The 18,021-nt window shown below is 38.4% G+C and overlaps 1 protein-coding gene across 1 annotated transcript; it reads left to right on the top strand.

The window, feature by feature from the left end:
• Positions 1–12: 12 nt before the first annotated feature.
• LOC139949576 (uncharacterized) lies at positions 13–18,021 on the top strand. Its single transcript, XM_071947975.1, has 15 exons — positions 13–150; positions 1,789–2,487; positions 3,344–3,472; positions 4,378–4,551; positions 5,079–5,155; positions 6,563–6,633; positions 7,849–7,936; positions 8,770–8,827; positions 9,451–9,526; positions 10,740–10,832; positions 12,809–12,957; positions 14,461–14,507; positions 15,311–15,395; positions 15,812–15,851; positions 16,051–18,021. Exons 2-15 carry the CDS (start codon positions 1,888–1,890, stop codon positions 16,206–16,208), a joined length of 1,845 nt encoding a protein of 614 aa, XP_071804076.1. The 5' UTR covers positions 13–150; positions 1,789–1,887; the 3' UTR covers positions 16,209–18,021.

The raw sequence follows: 18,021 nt of genomic DNA, 5'->3' as shown, positions 1-18,021 counted from the left end.
GACGGAGGTAAAGCGGCCATGCCAGAGCGCCATCAAGCTGAAAGAAGAACAGTCGTACGTATTTCTGGAGATGTTTTGAACCATTTTAAGGTGTGCAGGGCTGCAAATGTAGAACCGCCAACTTGCCAATAAGCACATTTATATATACAGGTAAGTGTAAGGAGTGTTTAGTGGCTGGTTAGCTGGTTCAAAGCATTCTGTTTTAAAATATTCTGTTGTGTTATTATAATTTTTAGTTTTTCCTACAGTACACAGCCATGACAGCAGCATACAGCAATCAGTACCGAGATTCGAGGCCGTGGTTGTGTACTGGAATCCCTGGATGCTGCCCAATCCACTTTTTATATCCTCCAACCTGTTCCTCGTGAAGATGTTGTATAATCCAATCTTTTTAGCCGTTGTATGTGGCTTTCTATCTGCTTCGTTGATCCTGAAACTTACCCATGGCCATGTATTGTATTTGTATGTAGACTGTAGTGCATTCTCTATCTAGATTACTCCTAGAACTATTTCGGTTTCGTCCGGCTATCGTCTCCCGTAACCTCATAGGTTTATATCTCTCACCCGTTTAACAACCCATGGTTCAATGAATTTTTGAATCAGAAATCTCTCTTTTTTTCTTTTTTTTTAATCTCGCCAAAATTAGGCTCTATGTGTCCTTTGATGTATCAATGTGCACCAGAGAATCCACTCCGCAATCTCAAAAAGTGTTAAAAATGATAAATTCTTACCGAATTGCGGATTCCCTATCTACTGTACGTGTTACTCCTCTGCCAACAATTTTGAAAATTACCCGACCTCATTTTGCGAGAATGCGTCACGAGAGGGCGGGTACGCTCAGTGATTTGTGTACAAAACATACAGGGAACCATGAAGCTCGCACAGGGTACCAGTATGTACACTTTTTGTGCACAGCCGTTAACATGCTGGTACCCTGTGCGAGCTTTGTGATTCCGTGTATGTTTTGTACACAAATCACGGATCGTACCCGCCCTCTCGTGACGCATTCTTGCAAAATGAGGTCGGGTAATTTTCAAAATTGTTGGCAGAGGAGTAACACGTACAGTAGATATGGAATCCGAAATTACGGTAAGAATTTATCATTTTTAACACTTTTTGAGATTGCGGAGTGGATTCTCTGGTGCACATTGATACATCAAAGGACACATAGAGCCTAATTTTGGCGAGATTAAAAAAAGAAAAAAAAAGAGAGATTTCTGATTCAAAAATTCATTGAACATGGGTCGTTAAACGGGTGAGAGATATAAACCTATGAGGTTACGGGAGACGATAGCCGGACGAAACCGAAATAGTTCTAGGAGATCTACATAGTACAATTTTCTAGCAACTTTTATTTGAATTTTGTTTGGCCTTTGCTTTGGGAAAAAAATGCACATTGGGAGAAAGTCATTTTTTTGTTTTGTTTGTTGGTGAATTGCTTTGGGATAATTTCCCGCACGTCGCCACCAATTTATCCGCCCTTAATTAACTCCAAAACCATGAAAACCACTGAATTTTAAAATAGAGTACATCACCAGTCTGTGTTCTTAAGAATTTAGAGATCAATAATATAAGTTAACCATCATACTTGTCAAGTTCAACAAGCGACTGAACATAAAGCCATCTTAATAGACTTAATTAATTTTGATAACAACAAAAAATGAATTTTCTGGTACTCTTACATAGGAGACCTACACTGTTATGTTGCTGTATGGTAATAATTGGCAGCTTCATGACACTATGATTTTGTAAATGTTGTTCTCTTTTTTTTTTTTACTTTATGCAAAGAGCTCTGAATGAAAGAACCAAAACAAGAGAAACCTTGACATTGACCTGGAGTTAGCAAACACTAGACTCTAGAGCGTAGCACACACAGTAGCAATAATAATGGAGACTGAAGATTCGATCCAGAATGAGCCTTCAGTCATGACTGAAACCGTGGAAACAATCGCAGATACCCTGACAACCATAAAGACAAGTACCCCTGTGAAAAACTCAAGCGCTAAGGATGACTTGCCAGGAGTAAAACCCGACATGGGAGACCTCGAGGTGATTGTGCACGCCGTCACAGAAGGTCTTGCCGACACAGAGGAAAACGCTGGTTCCGATACCATTCCCGAATCAACGATCCTGGAGGCAACTGGTGACGAGTCATCCTTGACGATGTCGCAAAACGAGGAGCAAGTCGCTGTGACGATGGCACACTCGCTGAGCCTCCCTCTGGACGGAGAGGCACCGACGGATGACTTAATCAGGAGGAAGATGCTCATGGCCAAAATAAAAGAAGTCATGCACAGCAGGAATTCAGACATGATGTCCGAAGAGAAGATTCAGAGGATTCACAAAGTCTTGAAGAACGGAAGCAGTAAAGCCGGGGATGAACCGCCAAGGTTTATGTTCTACGTTCGATCCAGGCAGTTCACGCTGAAGTGTGCCCCGGAGCTCGGCTGGGATGAGGATGTTGTGTGTGAGCCGACAAAATCAGAGGTAATGTCAAATTAAAAAAACAATTGGGAGACTTTTGGATGGTCTTTTTTCTGACTTCTCAACAGTAGTGGGCAGACTAGGACCTACATTACACCTGCAATAATGAACATTATGTGCATGCCACTCAGATACACAAAAAGGATAGTTTTGTCTACTGCCACCAGCATCTCTAAAGTCTCCCATTGGACAATTGCATAGCCACATTCATGGATAAACTTTTTTGTTAAAAACGCACCAAATGAACAACATTGAGTAACTCTTTGCGGATCTTGTATCAACAAACTCAAGCACTTTTTATTCATTATATTACACAACGACTGTTGTTAGTTGATACCTTGCTGTTGAACTGTACGAGAGTCCCAGGGCCTAACTTCATAAAGCTGGTTTTGCTGTAAGCGCAAAAACTCCCTAAATACAATACAATGCTTTTTAAATGGCATGGCATATTCGAACATTACCGGTACAAAGGGAAGCACAGCAAAAGCACAGGGCAGGCCTGAAACCTCACTGAGTCAACGAAGACAAATACCTCCATGCCCCCCCTGGTCATTGCCTTGGTGCCCATGAAATGCTCTCAATAGAAATGTAAATTTGTTCTCATAGAGTGCCTTTACCAAGGAGAACATGCCTTGGTGCCCTTGCCCTTTCAAAACCGAAGCATACAGGCATCATAGACATGTACATCTACATGTATTTATTGATACATTAATGAGGAAAGGGTGAAATTACAAAGGGCACCACAGCGGAATCACAGCACAGGGCACCATGGCATTTGCTGTGGGGTTAATTCAAGACCTGAATAATTATTAGATGGTTTGAACCCAGTGACAAGTCAATAAATATTTTTGCTTTGCAGGATCCTTATGACGATTCATTGCTTGGCAACTGGAGGCGGGTGGCCGCAGCTGAAGACGTGTACACTATCCTCAACGACATTCACGAAGCCACCTGTCCTCATAAAAACTACAGAAGTATATATTTTGATGTAAGTTTTTTAAAAGCATACTATTTTGCGAGTTTGATTTGTAAATTGAAGTGAATTACTTCAAAGTCACAAGTTACCTTTACATGTAGTCCTTCACGCTTGCAGCTTAAAGCCATTGAACACTTTCTGAACAGAACAAAAATTAAAAAGTTCACAGATTTACAAATAACTTACAGGGTTTACAAAAGGTAATGGTGAAAGACTTCCCTTGAAATATTATTCCATGAAATACTTTACTTTTTGAGAAAACATTAAAACAATGATCAATTCTCGATATCGAGAATAAGGGATTTATTTTAAACGCATGTCATGACACGCGAATGTCATGGGTTTTCCCGGTTTTCCCGTTATTTTATCCCGACTCCGATGACCGATTGAGCCTAAATTTTTACAGGTTTGTTATTTCATATATAAGTTGTGATACAGGAAGTGTGGGCCTTTGGACATTAGTGTTTACGGATGTTTTGCGGTTGCTTTAAGGTGGTTCATACTCATACTTCCTTCAAATGCGAATGCGATGTTTTTTCACAGGGCTGTTTTTGCAGCAAATGTTTCGCAGGAGTTGAACACGGCCAACACAGCCATGACAGCTCAAATGTGCGAGTAAATTCCTTGAGAATTTGTGAAGTAAAAACAAGTTATCGAATTTGCAGGAAGTATGAAGCGGGCTTTTCCCAACTGCATGTATTAAGGATTGGTTAGCCTCCAGGCCTGTAGTTACACGCAGGCTACGTAGGCCATCGGGCCTTTGTTGCCGCTGGTCGTGGCCTTGGTGCCCCAAAAGTTTCCCATAGACATGTTAAAGACTTTCCAATGGAAATGCCCTACATGTGTGTAGTGCCTGTAAAATTGGCATACATACGTTTTGTGTTATGGTTGGTACTGAAAATTAGGTTTTATTCCAGGTATGTAAAAAATATTCCCGCATTCCACGTCACATCTGCAAGGAGTTTGTGGAGCTCTGCCCCAACTGCAAGAACAAGAAGGACAGGTCTTCTATTAGAGTCAACACAGACGGAACACCCGCACGGCCCCTGAAGCGCAAGCAGAACTTCTCACCTATGAGGGTCACAAAAATTGTGAGTTGAATGATCGATGTTTATCTTTTATAAACACACAATTTCTCTTCGATCAAAGTAAATTCATATAGTGGGACAGTTCATCCATGCTGGTGGTGGCCATGCTTAAACGTGTGATAAACATGTATACAAAAAAAAATGTTTAATTCAGATATGGCGTTTACGTGAGGGCCATTGTGATCATTAACATTTGTAACAGCTACTTTTAGGCAATAAAGCTATGAATACAAAAGTTTTGTGGTCATACTTATGTCTAATTTGTATCCTTTTGCACGAAATGGTAGTTTAAAATATCATTTTGCTTGTAATTCGTTTTTCACAAAAAATGGTGTAATGCCTAATTTCAAATGAGAGTAACTCAGCAACGCGATACACCCCAAAGCTTAGACATATACCAAATTACTGCTGCTGATGTGTTCTTTCCAGCCATGCATATAACTCAATTTCTGAAATTGCCTACATGTGACTCATTTTCACAGAGCGGGTCACATTTAATGCGTTAACTCCTGATTTTGTATTTACCCTAGACGAGTAGAGTCAAGCTTGAAGATTTCAAGTTGACGGGTTTGATAGCCGCTCCCTTCACACCCTTCACAAAGGAGGGGTAAGTTTGCTTCTTCAGTTTCCACTAGGGCTGTGCGTCCTACATTTATTTATACTAAATTGTTAATATAATATCGAAGTCTTATAGTGCACGTATCTACCAAACAAGGTACTCAAGGCGCTGAGTATTATACAAACTTTCAGAAAGATAGGTTATTGCAGTGATGAATTTTGAGACCCAATTATTTTGCACCTTATAATGGTTTACAAGGTGCTACGGTGCATACAGCAGCCACAGCCAGGAACAGCGGGGCGAACCCCTTCTCTTTTCGAAAAGTGCACTGGGCTCTTTAACATGCGTTACACAACACATGGGACCAACGGCTTTACGTCCCATCCGAAGGACGAAGCAATGGTTAAGTGTCTTGCTTAAGGACACAAGTGTCACGGCTGGGGATTTAAAGGATTTGGGTACTTTTTCAAAATGTCCACAGATTTACATTAAACTTTCAGGGTTTGAAGATAATGATAGTGGAAAGCTTCCCTTCTGGTTTTACTAGCTGAGGTTGTGTAGTTTTTTGAGTAAAGTAAGTCGCAAAATAGTTTTCGTCTCAAAAAGACGAAAAATTATTTTAGCATGTAAAATCCCATTTACCAGTTATGATATTATACCAAAACCATAGCATAACTGGTTAATACGTTTTTACATGCTAAAACTGAGACAAAAATTATTTTCTCAAAAACTACAGCACCTCAGTAAGTAAAATTTCAAGGGAAGCTTTCTACTATCATAATCTTCAAACTGTGTAAGTTTATTGTAAATCTGTAGACATTGTGTTTTTTGTTAGGAAAAAGGACATAGACCCTTTAAACAGAACTTAAAGGCCTGGACACTATTGGTAATTACTCAAAATATTTGTTAGCGTAACAACTTACTTGGTAACAAGCAATTGAGAGCTGTTGATAGTATAAAACATTGTGAGAAACGGCTCCTTCTGGTGAGTAAAGGGTTTTTCCATGCCAGAGGAATTAAAGGAAACGTTGCCTTGGATCGGACGAGTTGGTCAACAAAAAGCATTTGTAACCGTTTTTTTTATAAAAGCATATGGTTGGAAAGATGTTTTAAAAGTAGAATACAATGATCCACACAAATTTGCCTCAAAATTGCGTGGTTTTCCTTTTACTGTGTGATCTAACACGGTCGGCCATTTATGGGCGTACTCCCATAAATGGCCAACCGTGTTAATCGACGAGGTAAACGGAAAACCGTGCAATTTAGAGGCATGTTTTTGTGGATCATTGCATTCTACTTTTACAACATCCTTCTACCCATGCATTTTATAACAAACGGTTACAAACGCTTTTCAAAGACCAACTCTTCTGATCCAGGCATTGTGTTCCTTTAAAGTGAATTCAATAATAAACTCAAAGCAAAGAAAAATAACGCACTATTAATCTTTGTTTGCAGTGACTTGAACCTGAGAAGCATCTCCAAATATGTTGATGTGCTCAGAGCGGATGGAGTCACAAACGTCTTTGGTAAGACTTGTTTGTTTTAATTAACCCTCCTACAATAGGTGCCTTTTTTGTAACAAGTTGATACACCATTTAATACCATTCAAGTGAATGGTTTTGAATGGTATGATAGCTGTGCACACAGTTGGTTCCCCAAATGGTTTTAAATGTTGGTGCAGCTGGTACAGAATCCTATGAGAATTGTTTTAAGTGGTGCATCAAGGATCCCACTATGTCAGGACTAAGTGATACCAGGCGGTGTGGGGGTGACCAATCTGTCCCTGGCTACGAGGTTACCATACACTATTAAGGTAATGTCATAGACACTACATGATTTGTTTAACAGCTTGCTGACCATCTGAAACCATTTGGCTATGGTAATGCACACAGGTACAGTGTATGCACAGCTCAAAACCATCTGAATGGTTTGGAGTGGTAGTATAGCCTTGTTCAAGGCAGTCGAATTATTCACTCCGAAAAAAGACCGCCGCTGTATAAAAACCCACCTGTATTCACTGTGCGTAAAATGTGTGTAACCACATCGCACGACACGATGCCCCCGTACACTATCCGCATGCGTCGGCCGACAGCCTTGTAGGGTCTGTGTTGAAGCCACTGACCTCATTACTATAATAAGCAAAGAGTTCCCACAGTCAGCTCATTACCATAATGCCCGCGAAAGACGAGACATGTTTACATCACACCACCAACACGCATGCATGATAGGGTCCAAAGGTCGTGATAAGGGAAGTGCGTGATTGGACGTCAAAATTAATAATTAATCCACTTCACATCCTGTGTTGTCTGATAGGTCTGACGAATGATATACATATTCATGAGCTGCATACTAGCATATCCGAGATTTTTTTCGTGAAACACATTAAACCTGGAAGTTACAGACCCGACAAGGCTGTCGGCCTGACGGTCTCCGCATGCGGTTAGTGGTACGAGTGCGGATGACTTGTGTGCACAGTAGTGGTACGATGTGACAGTGTGTATAGTGTAACCGGGTGGGTATAATGCAACTGCCTTGAGCAAGGCTAGTGGTAGTACAACTTATCATCAACCCTGCTCAAATGGTACTGCCATGTGTACAAAAATGATGGGGTTGCAAACGTAAGTGAATTTTGACTGGTTTTGAATGGTGTATCAGTAGGAGGGTTAATACAAAGTTCCTTGTCAATGCTGACCTGGAACTCAGTACAGTTAATTTTTTGTTTTGTTTTGTTCCACGTTAAGTTCTTGGTACGACAGCTGAGGGACCCTCGTTAACAATAAAAGAGAGGAAGATGGTGGCAGGTGAATGGGTGAAGTGTGCCAGGGGAAAGTAAGTGTGTACAGGGCTTGCCGTACGTTCACATTTCAAAATTCAATTCAATTCAACATTTGCAATCTGGTTTAAGACCCTGGACACTGTTGGTAATTGTCAACATATGCAACAAATAAAAAAACTGTGAAAATTTGAGCTCAGTTGATCGACAAAGTTGCGAGATAATAATGGAAAAAAAAAACCTTGTCACACAAATTTGTGTACTTTCAGATAGTTGATTTCTGGACCTCAAAATCTTATTCTGTGATCTCAAAATGAAATTCGTGGAAAATTACTTCTTTCTCCAAAACTACTCCACTTCAGAGGGAGCCGTTCCTCACAATGTTTTATACTCTCAACAGCTCCCCATTACTCGTTACCAAGTAAGGTGTTTTGCTAACAATTATTTTGAGTAATTACAAATAATGTCCACTGCCTTTAAATTTATTTGTTGGTACAGGCGTGAACTAATGCTGGGATTCTGTCATTAGTTCTTTTTTAGTTTATAACTATGGGTAACCAATAGTGGATTTGTTCCTGTATTACCTTTTACATAGATACAGGTAGCTTTTTTGAAATTAAAATCTTAAATTTCAGGTCAAATCAGCCAAAATCTGATTTAATGTCTTTAACAAATATTTTGCTAAGTAAGGTTAGGGTAACAGTTTAAATACTACAAACATTACTGACATTTAAGGTGGTAACCTATTCAGCTGAGCAAAAGTGTTACGGGCTCAGAAAATACTAAATGGTTGATTGTGTGTCTTTGTTTTGGTTTTTATTTTGAATTTTCCCTCTATTAAGACATATTTTGGTGGCTTGAAACATTTTTTGTTTGGTCTTACTTACAGGCTAGATGCTGTAATTGTTCAGGTCGGTACAGAGAACTTAAAAGAAACGCAGGAATTGGTAAGTCTATCGTAGTTTATCTTCATTTCTGCAGATTTTAAACATAGTTCATCACGCAAACCCTTTGAATCGTTTCATACAAAGTTTTGGACCTGAGAACAACAGGTTGAAACAATGTTTTGACTTAAACAAATTACCACACAGTGTTTTTTACAGTGTCCAAGAACACCATTTCCCTTGAGAGTGAACAGAACAAGGGAATGTCCACAGAGTGTATGGGTCCACAGAGTGTATCGGTGTTTTAACACTGTCTTTAAATTGTGGATCTGATAACAAAAGAGGTCCACACGAAGTTTAGACTTAAAACACTTCATGTATGTAGACTCACCTACACAGTGTTGAAGAATATGATTTTCCTTTACTGCACAGAACAAAGCAAAGTCTATAGAGAAGCTGCAGCATAGAGTTGCATGCATTTGTGCGAGTTACATGTATGTACGTTCTTCCTAACTTAATAATCGAGAAAGACTCTGCTTAGGGTCGAAACGTCAGGCCGTTAACTATTTTTTTACATTTTTACCATCATTCCTTTTCGTTAATATGTTGTTTGCGACAGCTAATTCTATTTTTTTTGCAATTACTAACATTAATATTTGTTGATATTCCCCTTTTGTGACGTCTAGGCTGTACATGCAGGAAACATAGGAGCATCTGCCATTGCTGTTCTCCCTCCCGTCTATTTCAAGCCTCAAACACCGGGTAAGTATTCTGAAAATCTTATCGCACTCTCTTCTAGTATGAAAAACACTTTTTAAGATTTAAATGGAACTTGGTTTTTGACATTGGTGCTCTCTGAGTCTGCAACCCAACAATCTTGTGCAAGTTTGCCAAAAAGTTGTCGGCTCTGTGCTAGAAGGCTGTTAATTGCAATTTCACTCACGTAATAATTAAAAGGTTGTTAAGAAAAAAATGTGAAGTTTGAAAAAATAGTTACTTGGAATCAAAAGTAAATGTTTTTCTTGTAAACTAAATGTTTTCTTTTTGCCAACAATTACTATTGAGAGCATTCTTGATCAAATAAACTCCATTCTGAAGCTCCAAAATATGCATTTTTTAAGCAATTTCATGAAAGCCATACAAACTGCACAAATGACCATTTTGACTTGAGCTGACAAAGTCTTCTTTGCTCTTAATGTAATAAATCATGCTGGTAGTATTTGAACCCTTGACCCTTGCCAGTCCTACATTGTATTTGTCACAGGAATTTGGACAAGTACCAGGTATACAGTGCTTTACAACACCTGTGTATGGTTAAAGCCATTGGACCCTTTCGGTTCAGACAAAAATAAAAAAGTTCACAGATTTACAAACAAGTTACAGGGTTTACAGAAGGCAATGGTGAAAGACTTCTCTTGAAATATTAGTCCATGAAATGCTTTACTTTTTGAGAAAACAGCAAAACAATATAAATTCTCGTTAACGAGAATTACGGGTTTATTTTAAACACATGTCATGACACGGCGAAACGCGCGGAAAAAAGGGTGGGTTTTCCCGTTATTTTCTCCTGACTCCGATGACCGATTGAGCCTAAATTTTCACAGGTTTGTTATTTGATATAGAAGTTGTGGTACACGAAGTGTGGGCCATGGACAATACTGTTTACCGAAAGGGTCCAATGGCTTTAAATGTTGGGCGCCATTTTGGGAGCCTTCCCTGTGCTTTGACCTTTCTTTGCCTGCTTTGTATATGGTTTCTTATTCTTTTTTACGTTGTGATTGATTTTGATCTTTTTAATTTCTATGTGTTTAGGTCATTTTAACCGTTGAAAACCAGGTTGATTTGCATATTGTGGTGTTATTTACATGTATTTGTATTTTATACAAATTGCTCCTTTTTTGGTTTCACATGATACGATAATTTCTTGATTAAAATAGACCTTCTGAGATTAATTTTAAATTGTTCATTCTCACAGAGCATCTCGTGAACTACTTGAAGCAAGTCAGCTCAGTTGCCCCACATGTGCCACTATTCTACTACCATATACCTATGAGGACGGGAGTCAATTGTGAGTAAATTTTATGCTATTATATAATTAATTTTATATCTTCCAGTACGCGCTAATCCACCAATCAGATGCTTGAACTAAAGGGTGCGGTATAAAAACCTATATACTACTTCCTTTATTTTTATTACACAGTGCGTATTGAGAATATCAAAGCGTCACACTCCGTATATGGACAGTGAAAAAAATAAATCCCTTCATGCCTGCTGTCTGTGCGAAATAACGTTCTGAAATTTTAAACTTTGCGCGTTGCACATAAGACTGGAAGATAAATAAGTTGTAACATGCTCGCATGTGGAATACACGTCTGCGTCCCATATCCAACTTGGCCTTTGGCCTCGTTGGATAAAGGACCCAGAGACGCTATATTTTTCCGTATTCCGTGAGTGCTGTATACAAAACCACTATATATTATAATATATTATAATTAAGCTTGGGCAATATCTATTATTCACGATATATCGCCGACAATATATCGCGATATTCGATATAATCAGGATTAATTAAATTTGACATCATCAGTCTTCAAACTCCCAGTGAAAAATGTAGAAGAGACATCATAGCATGAGAGAGGTGTTCTAATGACCTATTCTTCTGGTTTTACTCCAAACCTACGAGGTGCAAGATGTCTCAGCTAGGAAATACATCACGATATTGCGATATTTAATCGATATTTCGCGATATATCGATCTTGATTAAAACCAAATCGATCCGACTTTGAAATCGTTTCCAAATTAGTAGCGCAATATTCGATATTATCTTCAAGTACGCGCTAATCCTCCTATCAGATTGACAGAATGGAGTGGTGATAAAAACCTATATTGCATGGCTAATATCACTACCATGCGTCTTGTGTGTTCTATGTCACGCGCCAAGTTTGCTTGAAGATAAATACGTTATCACACGCGCGCTCGTGGAAATACGGAAAATATACGCATCTTTGCCCATATCCAACTCGGCTTTTGGCCTCGTTGGATATGGGACGCAGAAGCGCTATATTTTTCCGTATTCCACTCGCGCTTGTGTGATAACTTGTAATATCGTGATATCGCCCAAGCTTAATTATAGCGCGATCACTTATAATATATAGTGGTTTCTTATACAGCGCTCATATCCGTCACTCAGTGACGCTCAAGTCACTTCAACATTCAGTATTTTCCTCCAAGATTTGTGTGACGATGTTTGAGCTATGAGACCTAGTACTCCTCCTGCATTGCACCATGTAATGATCCTTCCTTGCAGCTTAGAACCATAGAGTTATATATATGACCTACAGCGCGCACTGGCCTACATACGCGCCCCGGTATGCGAGCAGGCGGCCATTTTCTAAGTTGACAAAACAGCTATCTCACAGCGTGTGTTTGTGCGGCCATTTTGTAAGTTGAACAAACAGCATCGCGTGAGCGTTCAATAAAAAAAAACTCAAACGTGTATTTCATATTCAAGGCGCGTGCATAATGACGCGCTTGTCATCTTGCGGTCCCGTGGCGTTTGTGCACGAAGCATCACTCGTGCGCCCTTTAGTTCTTATATATAACTCTATGCTTAGAACATACATATAAATTTAAAAGGTCATCAGGGCTACATTGTGGACAAGCTGCTGGCGTGCGAGTGCACCTACATGTACGGCAGCCACCAGCATCAACCCATATAATAATATGCACATTGACACGGCCATATTCAAAAGCATCAGGGTCCATTTTCATAGAGCTGCTAAGCACAAAAAATTTGCTTAGCAGGAAATTTCATTCTTGATAATAACAGGATTACCAACAAAATTTTCATTTGTTACATGGTGCTTGTTACTGGTATTCAGCTGTTACTGGTAATCCTGTTTTTTTTATTGAGGGAGAAATTTTTATGCTAAGCAAATTTGTGTGCTTAGCAGCGCTATGAACTTGGGGCCCTGTTTACTTATAAAAGTAGTGAATGGCACTGAGTACCTGTAGGCTGTGACACTTTCTTTTTTAAATCCTCAGTTTCTATGATGGACATTCTACGGTCCATGGAGACGGACCCTGTTCCAAGCTTCAAGGGGGCCAAGTTTGTGACCCAAGACCTGACCGATTTCAGTCTGTGCGTCAACGTGTCCAAAGGAAAGTTCCAGATGATCTATGCACTGGATGGGGTACGTTATGATAATTTAGCGAGTGTCTTCAAGGCACTCGAAGACCAGTATTCTCACATGGTGTATCCCAACATGCATTTAAATAAACAAATATGTGAACATTTTGAGTCAATTGATCATCAAACTTGGGAGAGAATAATTAGGAAATAAAAAAAACTTCCTTGCTGCACAAATTTGTGCGCTTTCAGATGTCTAATATAAAAGACCTGAAGTTTTTAATATTTGAGTGAGAAATAACCTCTTTCTCAAAAACTGTATTACTTTAGAGGGAGCCATTTCTCACAACTTTTCTTACTATTAACAGCTACACGTACATGTACATGTATGTTCTTTTTTGACTATTATACTCAATTTATCACACTATGTTTCTTTGTGTCTGTTTGCTAAAAATGTAATACCTCAAATTTTCACGTGCAATTATAATTTTGTTGATTCTTACCTTTCCCTTGTTTTCTTTCTTTCATTCATGTTCATAATATTATGATTGTGATGTTTTATATGTATATAATATGCAACTTCACCACTTTACTCCTATTGGTTCATATAATATTCCCGTTTTTTCTGGATCTTTCCCCTTATCCCTTTCCACTCTTTTTCCTATAAATGATTGTATCTGTCTGTACGTGTTCATGCCTCTGAAGAAGGTCTGGTTTGGGTAGAAAGCTAAGGCCATCTACCCTACTCATACATGAACATGTACACTGTATTCAATTTTGTATGACTTCTTTTTATTGTGGTGTTTCCCTAGTTGGTATTTAAAATATATAAAAATAGGAGCTTTAAGCTCCATAAAATTTGTTTAATACCAATCTTTTTTAATTGCCTTATCTAGGATAAATAATGTTTTTTTTTAATTGAATTGAATTGAATTGAAATTAATTGAATTGTAATGTATGTCAGTACGATCATGTTTGCTTTCTGTAAAATTCTGATTTACTGGTAACTTCTTAAATGTATTTGTTTTGTTGTTTTGTGTTATTTATATGAAGTATGCAAACACATTTGCATTCTAATACATACATAAGTCACTTTTTTCTCTTCTAACTACAGGTTAAATGACAAGTTGAATCTTTTATACTTCCTACGTGTACTTGCTATAATTCATTTTTCTTAATTTGTTTCAAGTTTTCCATACAATTGTGTCATACATTTTTACCAGTGCCATTTTCTTTATATTACCGTGAAAACTGTATTAAGCACCCGAGTCAGGTATGTTATTCTTCATAAATTAATCTGTTTTTTATATATATTTTTAATATTTTTGCCCTCAGAAGAATCTGAAACTTTATTGTCTTTCTAGTTTACTTTTTGAATAGCTTTTAAAACTGAATAAACTACCTAGGCCTAAATTATTGGTGGATAGCACTTACAAAGTTACATGACTGTATTTAGCAGAGTGCTTCCTTATAAGACACGTATAGGCCTACCTGTATAAATAAAACCTAGATTTACCTGAATGGTGGGAATTAATAATATGATTTAATGTGTACGTTTGCCTTGTAGATGATCCTACCATCTATGACGTTAGGGGGTGAGGCGTATGTTGGCAGGTAAGTCAACTAGTGTTGTAGCAAGGCTGGGTGCGACCGGGCGGGCCTGACCAGTACCAACAAATTTCACCCAGCACTCTGAGCAAAATACGCTACGCTGCCCAGCACAGATATCTACTAGATCGCACTTCAGCAATGATGCCCCCATATATCTAAACATGAATAATTATGTTGAACCGCGCGACCCTTGGTGGACTTTTTGATTTAGAGCCCAAAGTTTGATTTAGAACCCACGCCAAAATTGGTCTAGCTACAACACTGAAGTCAACGAACACAGCCTATATAAAAATGAAAAGTGTATGAAGTTGTTGAGATGACCTTGACTAGTGCAAGCCAGGAAATTGAGAGGGCAAGGCCATTGTTTCTTTTTTTCAAAGGGCACTTCCATTGGAAAAACTTTTGAAGGGGAATGAAGGCCAATACCAGGGGATGTCTGGGCCCGATTTCATAGAGCTGCTAAGCACCAAAATTTGCTAAGCATGAAATTTCTCTCTTGATAAAAACAGGATTAACCAAATTTCCGTTTGTTGCATATTGCTTGTTACTGGTATTCAGCTGTTGTTTGATTATCCTGAAAATCACGTGGAAAGTCGCTTGGTAAACCTGTTTTTATCAAGGGAGAAATTTAATGCTAAGCAAATTTTTGTGCTTAGCAGCTCTATGAAATTGGGCCCTGGTGGTGATGAAGATCATTATATTTACTGGTATTGCAGGTCCAAATGGGCTTTATGAAGATGTGCAATCATTTAAAATGTTCCCAGCCTTCGTGTTTAATATCTTCCATGTTTCATTGTTCCTTCCAGCACATATAATTTTGCGGGGCGAGTTTATACAAGAATGATAGAAGCTTTCAATAATGGCAACCTTGAGGGAGCAAGAGCTGAACAGGTAATAAGTGGCTGATTAGGAGACACCTATTTAGTATTATTTAGTATTAATATTTTATTATTATTACTTATTAGTTTCACATTTTATTTCGTATTTTAATAGTATAAGATACTTTGGAGTGTCAGCGGCGCATGTCTGTTACTGCTGACAATGGATTTTGTCTATCTCCCGTGACCTATTGACAATACCCGACAATACCTGCTGGTTTTGTGAAAAGGTCATGGGAGATAGATAAATCCGTTGTTAGCAGTAACAGACATACGCCACTGACATTCCGAAGTGGCTTATTCTAACAGTAGTTCTGTAGTTCTTTTAAGTAGTTGACAGTTTAAAAATTTGTATTAGTATTACTATTATTATTATTATTAAAGTAGAAAGCTTTAACTTGATTTTTTACTTCCTTCTCTCTTTTTCAGTTTCGAATGCATGCATTTCTGGACGTCATGAACAGATATGGTAAGGCTCATAATAACAATAATAACTTTTGGGGTTGAACAAAGAATTGACTAGAGTGGGATTCGATAGAGTGGGATTCTAATAACAATAATAATAACATTCATTTACATAGCGCCATTGCTGGGTGTGATTAAGCACTATACACATACATGAACCTAGTATTATTAATTATTACAATTTTCATCTTCTGTCCCAACAGAGAAACTTTCGGGCCCGGCAACTCTCAAGTACACCATGTCGTTGTCTAGATTTGATGTTGGGCCTCCAAGACCGCCACAATCGCAGATGTCGCTCGAAGACCTCAAGGCACTGCGGATTGACCTTACTGAAATAGGTTTCTTCGACTGGATCAAATAAACCATCATTCCTTACTGTAAGGCACTGGACACCTCCGGTAATTGTCAAGGACCAGTATTTTTACTTTGGTGTATCCTAACATGCAAAAAATAACAAACCTGTTAAAACTTGGACTCAATTGGTCGTCCAAGCTGCAAGAAAAAAACACCCTTGTTGTACAAGTTTGTGTGCTTTCAGATGCCTAATAAAAGGCTTCTTCAGGCCTGAAGTCTTTTAAAATAATATTTGAGTGAGAAATTGCCTCTTTCTCAAAAACTATGTTACTTCAGGGAGGGAGCCATATCTCACAACGTTTTACACTATCAACAGCTCTGCATTGCCAAGTAAGGTTTTATGCTAATAGTGTCCACTACCTTTAGAGGAACCTCAGCATTCCCCAGCTAGGATCAGAAATAACTCATCACTGCATCAAAACCACGAGGGACAAAGGTCAAACCACAAGGACAAAGGTCAAACCACAAGGGACAAAGGTCAAACCACAAGGGACAAATTCTTGTTGCAGACAACAAAAACTTGATAAAATTTCTTTTTAAAGATGCGTGTGATTTCTTCTGTTTAAAAAGAACATTTGTAAAGAAGTTATTGTATATGCTACATACTGTTTTATTTGTTAACTTTTCTTAAGTTATTATATATTTTTTTTTTTTTTTTTTTTTTTTTAACTGATGACTGACTTCAGCGGTGTTTGCATTGGGCACTTTGCTTTGGGGTTAAGTTATAATGTCACATTGTTACTTTTTAAAGAGGGGCTCTAATGTCAAATTCGGTTTTGTGCTGCTCTGAATTTATTTCCAAAAGATAAAGCCCTTGTGAAAATAAATAGAATATTACAATACTGCCGAAGCTGATTCTGCTCAACCAACCAGGCTCCCCTAGTGGTTTATACCTAAATTTATGTATGCCTACATCGTTACAGGCTGTGAAGGGGTTAACCGTGTTTCAGCCCCAGCCAAGGATCAGTTGGCAACGTGCCCCTGGTGCAAGTTGATTTAGATCGACGGCACTAATCAGTTAGCCCTCACCTTGAAGTGGCCGTCCAGCCTTGTGATGCGAGGTGCAACTTGTATAAAAACTCTATGGAGAGTGTGTGTGCTGTAAATGAGTGAGAGTCCATCATTTTAGGTACAGCCACAGGCCTGCTTTGATTGTGACCACACAGCCTCTTAAAGGCAGTGGACACCTTAATGTCAAAGAGCAGTCTTCTCACTTGGTGTATCCAAACATATGCATAAAATAACAAACCTGTGAAAATTTAAACTCAATTGGTCGTCAAAGATGCGAGAGAATAATGGAAGAAAAAACACCCTTGTCGCACAAGTTGTGTGCTTTCAGATACTTGAGACCTCAGCTGGAGCCGTTTCTCACAATGTTTTATACTACCAACAGCTCTCCATTGCTCGCTACCAAATAAGTTTTTATGCTAACATTTGTTTTGAATAATTACCAAGTGTCCAGACCCAAAGTCAAGCGTTGAGACAGTCATGGAGCCTAAGAATTCTTTATGATGAAGAATGTGGTTTTTAAAGTGGAGCTCCCCTTATTGTTTTACATTCGTTTTTTCTCGCATGACATCAGTGTTTGTTACTTTTTCATTGTAAAATTCTTAAAACCAAAAATATTGAATTTGCGTTGTACGATTTACAAACAATTTGTATGTAAAGTGTTGAATGGATATTGGTAGTACTGATTATATATGTTTTAAATAGATTTCCACTGGCGTCGTGTCTGAGATGTAAATATGTAAAGTGTTTCATAAATCATTGGTAACCGGATCCGGCGAATGATGTAATAAAACTTTTTTTCTTCACAGTTA

This window comes from Asterias amurensis, chromosome 17 (assembly GCF_032118995.1).
Source record: "Asterias amurensis chromosome 17, ASM3211899v1".
In the NCBI taxonomy this organism is placed as follows: Eukaryota; Metazoa; Echinodermata; class Asteroidea; order Forcipulatida; family Asteriidae; genus Asterias; species Asterias amurensis.
The sequence above is the reverse complement of the archived record's forward strand: the minus strand, read 5'-3'. Positions and strand labels throughout refer to the sequence as shown.